Genomic DNA, 12,846 nt, shown 5'->3' on the forward strand with positions numbered 1-12,846 from the left:
AAAACGCTTTGTTGTTTATGTAGATCATCAAGATCTAAACTCAAGGAAGATTGGGAAGCCCTAGAAGACCTCAACAAAATTATTTTACCCGATATTTCTACTTTTTTCATGCTTTGCATCCGTTTTTGAAGCAGTATGTCCAAAATTTATGTTGAGACACGACGAAAAAAATTTTGTATTGAATCGGACTAGGAATCTGTTTGCCATAGAATTCACTCAGAGATAAACTTGTTTACCATCTGTCGTATCAATAATGATGGAAGGCCATGCTTAACTTTCACGAAATCATCATGTTATCTTTTACTCAAATTTTGAGATGTACTGTTTTTAATAAAAATAAGTCGGATTTAACTCTTTTCTGAGTAGTTCGTTGTTAGTGTGCTGGAATAACACTCGGAGTGGTTAATATAACGCCGGTCGATGGTAGAAATAAAAAGACGTAATCCTTACGGAGAAAGCATAAATGAGCCGAGTATAGGCAGGCGCCTGTCCGGATTAAGGCAATGGTGGATGTGAACCCTTCTTTAAAAGTAAGTACTTGCCTAGATCAAGGCAATGGTTGATGTGATCCCTTCTTTAAAAAAAGGCATTTTCCTGGATCAAGGCAATGGTAGTTGAGATTCCTTCTTCACAAGTAGGCGTTTTCCCGGATTATGGCAATGGTGGATGCGATTCCTTTCTTTAAAAGTTGACGGTTTTCCGGATGAAGGCAATGTTGGATGACGCTACAAACGCCGTTCTTCGCAAACAATTTTAACCCAGTTAGACCATATTCTTTTCAGATGAGAACCCCCAAAAATGTGTAGTGTTCTCAAACCAGGACCAGCCAGTCTGGTTTACCGGTGGAGTGGGCGAGCAGATCGTCCCTACTATGTAACCATCATGGAAGGCAGACGGGTAGTTTTCTGGACCTGTTGTTTGTAGATTACCCACTAGTGCAGTAGTGCAAAGGCAGAAGCTTTCTTTTATGTGTATGTAATAAAGTGATATCAGCTCTTCAATTGTTTGCGGATAAAATATTGGAGCATGATATCAACCTTTCCTATTTTTTCAATGCTGAATTTCTGAATATGACATAATTGTTTTGATGGAAATGCAAATCAATAGCCAACTCGATAGCTTCCAATTTGCGAGATTAAACATGCAGAAAACCTGTGCACTAGCCAAACGGTAATGGCTTATTAATGTTGACAATTACAGCCTTTTATGCTTTATTGATAATGGCGTTTCAACAATTATTCCGCATGGAAATTCAATCAGCGATGTTTTGTTTTTCTATTTGAATACACACCAAAAGCAGCACTAAATTAAACAGCATGCTGTCACGTTCAATAAGCATTGATAGAGTGTATCCATATGGCTGCGATTGAAAAACCAGGTTTGGTAAATATAAAAAGCAAACCGTGTTCTATCAGCACTCGTGCTTATTGGATAAAATGAAAAATATTTAATGTGGCATAGTGTGTTGTTCCATCGGATTAACGATTTATCGATAATGTTTCGTTTCAGTTATACAACTTTTTCAACGCACTGCTAACGCACATTCCGGAAACTGCGGGGCGACCCATCGACTCGCAGGAAACCTCCCGATCATCCTCAAATGGTACCATACTTTATTTATACATTAACTGTAAGCTGTAATTTTTTTTCTATCTCATTCAGAGGCTCTTGATTTGAAATTTTCGGACGAATCGGACGACCTTGCGGACGAAGGCATCTGTGCCCCGGAGCGAAGTTACCAGGGCCCTCACATCAAATTCCCACTGGACAAGAAGGAGCTGGACGTGATCATCGATTTGTTTCGGAAAAAGAAAAACCGCTTGCATGCCAAATACGTTGCGGGTATCCTTCGGGAAGCAACCTCTAAACTGAAACGACTGCCAAATTTGAACCAAGCCTCGACGGCCATCTCCAAGCAGGTCACAATCTGTGGTGATTTGCATGGGAAGCTGGACGATCTGCTGGTTGTTTTCCACAAGGTTTGCTACTACGAACCAATGACTTCTATCAGGGACTAACTTTATTTTCAATGCTTACAGAATGGCCTGCCATCGCCGGAGAATCCGTACGTCTTCAACGGAGACTTTGTGGACCGCGGCAAGAAGGGCCTGGAAGTGTTCCTGCTGCTGCTCAGCACGTTCCTAGTTTTCCCGGGCGGTGTTTTCCTGAACCGGGGCAACCACGAGGACACCGTCATGAACGTCCGGTACGGGTTCGTGCGGGAGGTCCACCAAAAGTATAAACACAACGCCGAAAGACTGCTCAAGCTCATCGACGAGGTCTACCGGTGGCTTCCGCTGGGCACGATAGTTAACAATCGGGTGCTGGTGGTGCACGGGGGCATTTCCGATTCCACCGATCTCGATCTGATCCGGAGTCTGGATCGGGGCAAGGTAGTTTATTTTCCTGATTGTGTCAAACTTAGGGAGCATCCACAAATTACGTAACGCTTGGAGGGGGGCGAAATGTGACGGTCCATACAAAATTTTCAGATGTTTCATACAAAAAGTGTGACATAGAGGGAAGGAGGGTTGAAAATGCCCAATTTTTGCGTTACGTAATTAATGGATCTTCCCATAAGGAAGTTCAATCTAACACACTCTTTTATTATGGCAGTACGTTTCTCTTTTACGGCCACCTATCACCGAGAGTTCAGCCCCAGGAGCGGAAATCATTGACAAAGTAGAATGGAAGCAGGTGATTATTAAATTATTTATTATTTCTAGACCAACATTTGAAATTTGGGCGTTACAGTTGATAATATTCATAGCATTATACAAAGACAAAGAATTGTAATGATCACATTAAAAATAATTTAAAGCTCTTTTAGTGGAATGTCGACAACTGTCATACGACGAGTTTCCATTTAATTCCACCACGTTTTGTAATCTTTGCAGATACGTATTTCGACCGTATTGTAGTACTAAAATCGTCTTATGGCAGTTGACATTTTGGCTGTTACGCACTTTTTAAATTTTGGTCCAAAGTAGTTTAGCACCGTTATTAATTAGCCGTTTGATCGCTTTGGTATCTCACTCTTCAAAAAGTTTGCTTTTACCACCGTTTTATAACATCACAATGTCACAATCATTTGGCCCAGTTAGTTTTGTCAGAATTCTTATCTGTTATAATATTTTGAAGAAAAATTGACGAAGACCAATGGGAAGAGTTATTGAGGTCAAAGACTTGCACTATGCACTTTTTTATTTAATCATCGTCAATTAATCAGCCGTGAGCCGAACGTAATTAGAAATGCATTTTAATGAAAAAGATTTGCGAAGGATAAAGAGAATAGGGTAACTGGAAAGAGGAAAAAGGTAAAAAGATGACAGACGAAAAACGGAAGACGAAGAAAGACGTGAGACAAAAAAACGAAAGACGAAAGAAGAAAGTCGAGAGATAAAAGGCAAAAGACCATAGACGCACGATGAATGACGAAGGACGAAAGGCAAAAGACTTAAGATAAAAAACATAAGAAGGCAGACGAAAAATGAAAGATGAAAAATCAAAGACGAAAGACGAAAGACAAAAGACAAAAGACGAAAAACATAAAACGAAAGACAAAAAAAGAAATACGAAAAATTAAAGACGAAAGACGAAAGACAAAAAACGGAAGACAAAAGACGAAAGACGAAAAAAGAAAGACGACAGACGAAAGACGAAAGAGGAAAAAAGAAAAGACGAAAAGACGAAATAATGAAAAGACGAAAAGTCGAAAATACGAAAAGACGAAAAGACGAAAAGACGAGAAGACGAAAAGACGAAAAGACGAAAAGACGAAAAGACGAAAAGACGAAAAGACGAAAAGACGAAAAGACGAAAAGACGAAAAGACGAAAAGACGAAAAGACGAAAAGACGAAAAGACGAAAAGACGAAAAGACGAAAAGAAGAAAAAAAGACGAAAAGAAGAAACAACGAAGAGACGAAAAGATGAAAAGACAAAAAGACAAAAAACGAAAGGACAAAAAGACAAAAAAAACGAAAAGACGAAAATACGAAAAGACGAAAACATGAAAACGAAAAGACGGAAAACGAAAGGACGAAAAGACGAAAAGTCTAAAAGTCGAAAAGACGAAAAGACCAAAAAACGAAAAGACGAAAAGCCAAAAAACGAAAGGATGAAAAGACGAAAAGAGGAGAAGACGAAAGGACGAAAAGACGAAACGATGAAAGACGAAAAGACAAAAAGATGGAAAGACGAAAAGACGAATAGACGAGAAAAAAGAAAATGCAAAAAGGTGCAAGTTCAAAGACGAAAGACGAAGCCAAAAGATGAAAAAAGAAAATGGAAAAGACGAAAGACGAAAGCTGCAAAACGTGAAACGAAAGACGAAAGTTAAAAGATTAATGCCGAAAGACGAAAATACGAAAAAAAGAGAAAAAGAAAAGACGAAAAGACGAAAAGACGAAAAGACGAAAAGACGAAAAGACGAAAAGGCGAAAAGACGAAAAGACGAAAACACGAGAAAAAAAAGACGGAAAGGCGAAAAGAGAAAACGAAAAGACGTAAAGACGAAAATACAAAAAAAACCAAAAGGCGAACAGAAAAAACGAAAAGACGAAAAGACGAAAAGACGAAAAGACGAAAAGACGAAAAGACGAAAAGACGAAAAAACGAAAAGACGGAAAGAAGAAACAATGAATAGACGAAAAGAAGAAACAACGAAGAGACGAAAAGACAAAATACGAAAGGATGCAAAAACCAAAAGACGAAAAGACGACAAGACGAAACGATGATAAACGACAAGACAAAAAGATGGAAAGACGAAAAGACGAATAGACGAGAAAAAAAGAAAAGACAAAAAGGTGAGAGTCCAAAGACGAAAGACGAAAGCCAAAAGACAAAAAAGGAAAAATGAAAAGACGAAAGCTGCAAAACGTAAAACGAAAGACGAAAGTTGAAAGATAAATGCCGAAAGACGAATAGACAAGACAAAAATACGAAAAGATGAGAAAAAGAAAAGACGAAAAGATGAGAAAAGACGGAAAGACAAAAAACGAAAGGACGAAAAGACAAAAAAACGAAACGACGAAAAGACGGAAAGACGAAAATACGAAAAGACGAAAAGACGAAAATACAAAAAAAAAAACAAAAGGCGAACAGAAAAAACGAAACGACGAAAAGACGAAAAGACGAAAAGACGAAAAGACGAAAAGACGAAAAGACGAAAAGACGAAAAGACGAAAAGACGAAAAGACGAAAAGACGAAAAGACAAAAAGACAAAAAGACGAAAAGACGAAAAAAAGAAAAGACGAAAAGACGGAAAATGAAAAGACGAAAAGACGAAAAGATGAAAAGACGAAAAGACGATAAAATGAAAAGACGAAAAGACAGAAAACGAAAGGACGAAAAGACGAAAGGGCGAAAAGACGAAAAGACAAAAAGATGGAAAGACGAAAAAACGAATAGACGAGAAAAAAAGAAAAGACAAAAAGGTGAAAGTCCAAAGACGAAAGACGAAAGCCAAAAAACGAAAATCAAAAAATGAAAGGACGAAAACTGAAAGCTGCAAAACGAAAAACGAAAGACGAAAGTTGGAAGATAAATGCCGAAAGACGAATAGACAAGACGAAAATACGAAAAGATGAGAAAAAGAAGAGACGAAAAAAGAAAAGACGAGAAGACGAAAAGACGAAAAGACGAAAAGAAGGTAAGACGAAAAGACGATTAAATGAAAAAACGAAAAGACGAAAAGACCAAAAAACGAAAAGACGAAAATACGCAAAAACAAAAAACGAATGGACGAAAAGACGAAGAGACAAAAAGAGGAGAAGACGAAAGGACGAAAAGACGAAACGATGAAAGACGAAAAGACAAAAAGATGGAAAGACGAAAAGACGAATAGACGAGAAAAAAAGAAAATGCAAAAAGGTGAAAGTCCAAAGACGAAAGACGAAGCCAAAAGATGAAAAAAGAAAAATGAAAAGACGAAAGCTGCAAAACGTGAAACGAAAGACGAAAGTTGAAAGATAAATGCCGAAAGACGAAAATACGAAAAGATGAGAAAAAGAAAAAACGAAAAGACGAAAAGGCGAAAAGACGAAAAGACAAAAACACAAAAACACGAAAAGACGAAAAGATGAAAAGACGAAAAGACAAAAAACGAAAGGACGAAAAGACGAAAAGACGAAAAAAAGACAAAAAACGAAAGGACGAAAAGACGAAAAGATGAAAAGACGGAAAGACAAAAAACGAAAGGACGAAAAGACGAAAAGACGAAAAGACGAAAAGATGAAAAGACGAAAAGACGAAAAGACGAAAAGACGAAAAGACAAAAAGACGAAAAGACGAAAAGACGAAAAGACGAAAAGACGAAAAGACAAAAAGACAAAAAACGAAAGGACGAAAAGACGAAAAGACAAAAAAAAACGAAAAGACGAAAAGACGAAAAGACCAAAAAACGAAAAGACGAAAATACGAAAAGACAAAAAACGAAAGGACGAAAAGACGAAAAGATGAAAAGAGGAGAAGACGAAAGGACGAAAAGACGAAACGATGAAAGACGAAAAGACAAAAAGATGGAAAGACGAAAAGACGAATAGACGAGAAAAAAAGAAAGTGCAAAAAGGTGAAAGTCCAAAGACGAAAGACGAAGCCAAAAGATGAAAAAACAAAAATGAAAAGACGAAAGACGAAAGCTGCAAAACGTGAAACGAAAGACGAAAGTTAAAATATATGCCGAAAGACGAAAATACGAAAAAAAGACAAAAATAAGAAAAGACGAGAAGACGAAAAGACGAAAGGAGGAAAAGACCAAAAGAGAAAAAGACGAAAAAGACGAGAAAAAGACGAAAAGACGAGAAGACAAAAAGATGAAAAGTAGAAAAGGTGAAAAGGCGAAAAGACGAAAAGGCGAAAAGGCGATAGGACGAAGAGACGAAAAAAAGACGAAAAGACGAAAAGACGAAAAGACGAAAAGACGAAAAGACGAAAAGACGAAAAGACGAAAAGACGAAAAGACGAAAGACAAAGACGAAAAGACGAAAAACGAAAAGACGAATAGACGAGAAAAAAAGAAAAGACAAAAAGATGAAAGTTCAAAGACGAAAGCCAGAAGACGAAAAATGAAAGGACGAAAGCTGCAAAACGTAAAACGAAAAACGAAAGTTGAGAGATAATTGCCGAAAGACGAATAGACAAGACGAAAATACGAAAAAGACGAAAAACGAAGGACGAAAGGCGAAAGGCGAAAGACGAAAAGACTATAAGATGGAGAGGCGGAAAGACGAAAAGACGAAAAACGGAAAGCCGAAAAGACAAAAGCATGAAAAGAAGAAAAGACGAAAAGACAAAAAGACCAAAGACGAAAGATGAAAAGACGAAAAGACAAAAAACGAAAGGACGAAAAGACGAAAAAAAGAAAAAAAACGAAAGGACGAAAAGACGAAAAGACAAAAAACGAAAGGACGAAAAGACGAAAAGACGAAAAGACGAAAAGATGAAAAGACGAAAAGACGAAAAGACGGAAAGACGGAAAGACGAAAAGACAAAAAGACAAAAAGACAAAAAGACAAAAAGACGAAAAGACGAAAAAAGAAAAGACGAAAAGACGAAAAGACGAAAAGACGAAAAGACGAAAAGACGAAAAGACGAAAAGACGAAAAGACGAAAAGACGAAAAGACGAAAAGACGAAAAGACGAAAAGACGAAAAGACGAAAAGACAAAAAGACAAAAAACGAAGGGACGAAAAGACAAAAAGACGAAAAGACAAAAAAACGAAAAGACGAAAAGACCAAAAAACGAAAAGACGAAAATAATAAAAGACAAAAAACGAAAGGACGAAAAGACGAAAAAATGAGAAGACGAAAGGACGAAAAGACGAAACGATGAAAGACGAAAAGACAAAAAGATGGAAAGACGAATAGACGAGAAAAAAAGAAAATGCAAAAAGGTGAAAGTCCGAAGACGAAAGACGAAGCCAAAAGATGAAAAAAGAAAAATGAAAAGACGAAAGACGAAAGCTGCAAAACGTGAAACGAAAGACGAAAGTTGAAAGATAAATGCCGAAAGACGAAAATACGAAAAGATGAGAAAAAGAAAAGACGAAAAGACGAAAAGACGAAAAGACGAAAAGACGAAAAGACGAAAAGACGAAAAGACGAAAAGACGAAAAGACGAAAAGACGAAAAGGCGAAAAGACGAAAAGACGAAAATACGAAAAAACAAAACACGAAAAGACGAAAAGATGAAAAGACGAAAAGACAAAAAACGAAAGGACGAAAAGACGAAAAGATGAATAGACGAGAAAAAAAGAAAAGACAAAAAGATGAAAGTTCAAAGACGAAAGACGAAAGTCAGAAGACGAAAAATGAAAAGACGAAAGACGAAAGCTGCAAAACGTAAAACGAAAGTTGAGAGATAATTGCCGAAAGACGAATAGACAAGACGAAAAGACGAAAAAAGGCGAAAGACGAAGGACGAAAGGCGAAAGGCGAAAGACGAAAAGACTATAAGATGGAGAGGCGGAAAGACGAAAAGACGAAAAAACGGAAAGCCGAAAAGACAAAAGCATGAAAAGAAGAAAAGACGAAAAGACAAAAAGACCAAAGACGAAAGATGAAAAGACGAAAAGACAAAAAACGAAAGGACGAAAAGACGAAATAAAGACAAAAAACGAAAGGACGAAAAGACGAAAAGATGAAAAGACGAAAAAACGAAAGGACGAAAAGACGAAAAGACGAAAAGACGAAAAGACGAAAAGACGAAAAGACGAAAAGACGGAAAGACGAAAAAAGGAGAAAAAGACAAAAAGACGAAAAGACGAAAAGACGAAAAGACGAAAAGGAGAAAAGACGAAAAGACGAAAAGACGAAAAGACGAAAAGACGAAAAGACGAAAAGACGAAAAGACGAAAAGACGAAAAGACGAAAAGACGAAAAGACGAAAAGACAAAAAGACAAAAAACGAAAGGACGAAAAGACGAAAAGACGAAAAGACAAAAAAACGAAAAGACGAAAATACGAAAAGACAAAAAACGAAAGGACGAAAAGAGGAGAAGACGAAAGGACGAAAAGACGAAACGATGAAAGACGAAAAGACAAAAAGATGGAAAGACGAAAAGACGAATAGACGAGAAAAAAAGAAAATGCAAAAAGGTGAAAATCCAAAGACGAAAGACGAAGCCAAAAGATGAAAAAAGAAAAATGAAAAGACGAAAGACGAAAGCTGCAAAACGTGAAACGAAAGACGAAAGTTAAAAGAAATGCCGAAAGACGAAAATACGAAAAAAAAGACAAAAAGAAAAGACGAAAAGACGAAAAGACGAAAAGACGAAAAGACGAAAAGACGAAAAGACGAAAAGACGAAAAGACGAAAAGACGAAAAGACGAAAAGACGAAAAGACGAAAAGACGAAAAGACGAAAAGACGAAAAGACGAAAAGACGAAAAGGCGAAAAGACGAAAAGACGAAAAGACGAAAAGACGAAAAGACAAAAAACGAAAAGACGAATAGACGAGAAAAAAGAAAAGACAAAAATATGGAAGTTCAAAGACGAAAGCCAGAAGACGAAAAATGAAAAGACGAAAGACGAAAGCTGCAAAACGTAGAACGAAAGACGAAAGTTGAGAGATAATTGCCGAAAGACGAATAGACCAGACGAAAATACGAAAAAAGGTGAAAGACGAAGGACGAAAGGCGAAAGGCGAAAGACGAAAAGACTATAAGACGGAGAGGCGGAAAGACGAAAAGACGAAAAAACGAAAAGCCGAAAAGACAAAAGCATGAAAAGAAGAAAAGACGAAAAGACAAAAAGACCAAAGACGAAAGATGAAAAGATGAAAGACGAAAGCTGCAAGACGAAAAGCTAAAGACGAAAGATGAAAGATAAATGCCGAAAGACAAATAACAATAGACGAAAAACGAAAGACGAAAGACGAAAGATGAAAGACGAAAGACGAAAGATGAAAGATGAAAGACGAAAGACGAAAGACGAAAGATGAAAGACGAAAGACGAAAGATGAAAGATGAAAGACGAAAGACGAAAGATGAAAGACGAAAGACGAAAGACGAAAAACGAAAGACGAAAGACGAAAGACGAAAGACGAAAGACGAAAGACGAAAGACGAAGGACGAAAAACGAAAGACGAAAAACGAAAGAATGGAATTGGAATGGAATTGGAATGGAATTGGAATGGAATTGGAATGGAATTGGAATGGAATTGGAATGGAATTGGAATGGAATTGGAATGGAATTGGAATGGAATTGGAATGGAATTGGAATGGAATTGGAATGGAATTGGAAGGAAATGGAATGGAATTGGAATGGGATGGGAATGGAATGGAATTGGAATGGAATTGGAATGGAATTGGAATGGAATTGGAATGGAATTGGAATGGAATTGGAATGGAATTGGAATGGAATTGGAATGGAATTGGAATGGAATCGGAATGGAATTGGAATGGAATTGGAATGGAATTGGAATGGAATTGGAATGGAATTGAATGGAATTGGAATGGAATTGGAATGGAATTGGAATGGAATTGAATGGAATTGAATGGAATTGGAATGGAATTGGAATGGAATTGGAATGGAATTGGAATGGAATTGGAATGGAATTGGAATGGAATTGAATGGAATTGGAATGGAATTGGAATGGAATTGGAATGGAATTGGAATGGAATTGGAATGGAATTGGTATGGAATTGAATGGAATTGGAATGGAATTGGAATGGAATTGGAATGGAATTGGAATGAATTGGAATGGAATTGAATGGAATTGGAATGGAATTGGAATGGAATTGGAATGGAATTGGAATGGAATTGGAATGGAATTGGAATGGAATTGGAATGGAATTGGAATGGAATTGGAATGGAATTGGAATGGAATTGGAATGGAATTGAATGGAATTGGAATGGAATTGGAATGGAATTGAATGGAATTGGAATGGAATTGAATGGAATTGGAATGGAATTGGAATGGAATTGGAATGGAATTGGAATGGAATTGGAATGGAATTGAATGGAATTGGAATGGAATTGGAATGGAATTGGAATGGAATTGGAATGGAATTGGAATGGAATTGGAATGGAATTGGAATGGAATTGGAATGGAATTGGAATGGAATTGGAATGGAATTGGAATGGAATTGGAATGGAATTGGAATGGAATTGGATTGGAATTGGAATGGAATATGAATGGTATTGGAATGGAATTGGAATGGTATTGAAATGGAATTGGAATGGAATTGGAATGGAATATGAATGAAATTGGAATGGAGTTGGAATGGAATTGGAATGGAATTGGAATGGATTTGGAATGTTAATGGAATGGAATTGGATTGGAATTGGAATGGAATTGGAATAGAATTGGAATGGAATTGGAATAGAATATGAATGGAATTGGAATGGAATTGAAATGGGATATGAATGAAATGGGAATGGAATTGGAATGGAATTGGAATGGAATTGGAATGGAATTGGAATGGAATTGGAATGGAATTGGAATGGAATTGGAATGGAATTGGAATGGAATTGGAATGGAATTGGAATGGAATTGGAATGGAATTGGAATGGATTTGGAATGGAATGGAATTGGAATGGAATTGGAATGGAATTGGAATGGAATTGGAATGGAATTGGAATGGAATTGGAATGGAATTGGAATGGAATTGGAATGGTATTGGAATGGTATTGGAATGGAATTGGAATGGAATTGGAATGGAATTGGAATGGAATTGGAATGGAATTGGAATGGAATTGGAATGGAATTGGAATGGAATTGGAATGGAATTGGAATGGAATTATAATGGAATTGGAATGGAAATGGAATGGAATTGGAATGGAATTGGAATGGAATTGGAATGGAATTGGAATGGAATTGGAATGGAATTGGAATGGAATTGGAATGGAATTGGAATGGAATTGGAATGGAATTGGAATGGAATTGGAATGGAATTTAAATGGAATTGGAATGGAATTGGAATGGAATTGGAATGGAATTGGAATGGAATTGGAATGGAATTGGAATGGAATTGGAATGGAATTGGAATGGAATTGGAATGGAATTGGAATGGAATTGGAATGGAATTGGAATGGAATTGGAATGGAATTGGAATGGAATTGGAATGGAATTGGAATGGAATTGGAATGGAATTGGAATGGAATTGGAATGGAATTGGAATGGAATTGAAATGGAATTGAAATGGAATTGGAATGGAATTGGAATGGAATTGGAATGGAATTGGAATGGAATTGGAATGGAATTGGAATGGAATTGGGATGGAATTGGAATGGAACTGTAGAGGAATTGGAATCGTCGTTCAATGGGGTCGTTCAATAATTACGTAAGCATTTTTTCTTTGTTTTTCGGACCTCCTTCACCCTTTGTAAGATTTTTCCCATACAAATTATTTTTTTGTTTATATGAAGAATAAGAAAATGAGAGACCCCCCCTCCCCTCGTAATGTGCTTACGTTATTATCGAACGTTCACCAAACAATTAACATTGTAAAAGTTGCTGCATGTTGTTTTTAACAAAGATATAAATCACGTTCGATTCATCACTTAGCTGATTAGCCTAACTGTAGAGGCAATTAAGATTTCTTAGCATCATGGCAGCTTAATTAGGAATTTTCACTTTCACCTGGCAAAAGGAAACTTTGTAGACAAGAATCCATTTTGTTGCTCGATTTATCGTGTTGTTTACTCATCACTCAACATAATCATCCAGCCATAATCTGTTTTCCTACCTATGGTAGTGACACTGAAATGCAAAACGTGCTTCGAATAGATAATTTTTGTTTGCCAGGTCCCATATCCTTCATATACAGTACCTAATGTACTGCCAAGCATCCAAGAGAAGGTGCCGCAAAGTTGCACGACAAGATGCGATGGAAGTAAAG

At 36.9% G+C, this 12,846-nt stretch overlaps 2 protein-coding genes across 16 annotated transcripts in view; both read left to right on the forward strand.

The window, feature by feature from the left end:
* The window catches only part of LOC134225970 (serine/threonine-protein phosphatase rdgC), a 278,612-nt gene that overhangs the window by 167,485 nt on the left and 98,281 nt on the right, over positions 1-12,846 (forward strand). For all 15 annotated transcript variants that reach the window (XM_062706446.1, XM_062706449.1, XM_062706451.1 and 12 more), the window contains 4 exons: positions 1,510-1,603; positions 1,663-1,979; positions 2,040-2,393; positions 2,617-2,697. In XM_062706446.1, the coding sequence (XP_062562430.1) occupies positions 1,510-1,603; positions 1,663-1,979; positions 2,040-2,393; positions 2,617-2,697 (846 nt within the window). The remainder of the gene's footprint in view (positions 1-1,509; positions 1,604-1,662; positions 1,980-2,039; positions 2,394-2,616; positions 2,698-12,846) is intronic.
* Positions 6,978-8,759, forward strand: LOC134221382 (uncharacterized). The gene is made up of 2 exons (XM_062700574.1): positions 6,978-7,797; positions 7,987-8,759. The coding sequence occupies exons 1-2, from the start codon at positions 7,268-7,270 to the stop codon at positions 8,345-8,347; spliced, it is 891 nt and encodes a 296-aa protein (XP_062556558.1). The 5' UTR covers positions 6,978-7,267; the 3' UTR covers positions 8,348-8,759.

Source organism: Armigeres subalbatus, chromosome 3 (genome assembly GCF_024139115.2).
Source record: "Armigeres subalbatus isolate Guangzhou_Male chromosome 3, GZ_Asu_2, whole genome shotgun sequence".
Classification (NCBI taxonomy): Eukaryota; Metazoa; Arthropoda; class Insecta; order Diptera; family Culicidae; genus Armigeres; species Armigeres subalbatus.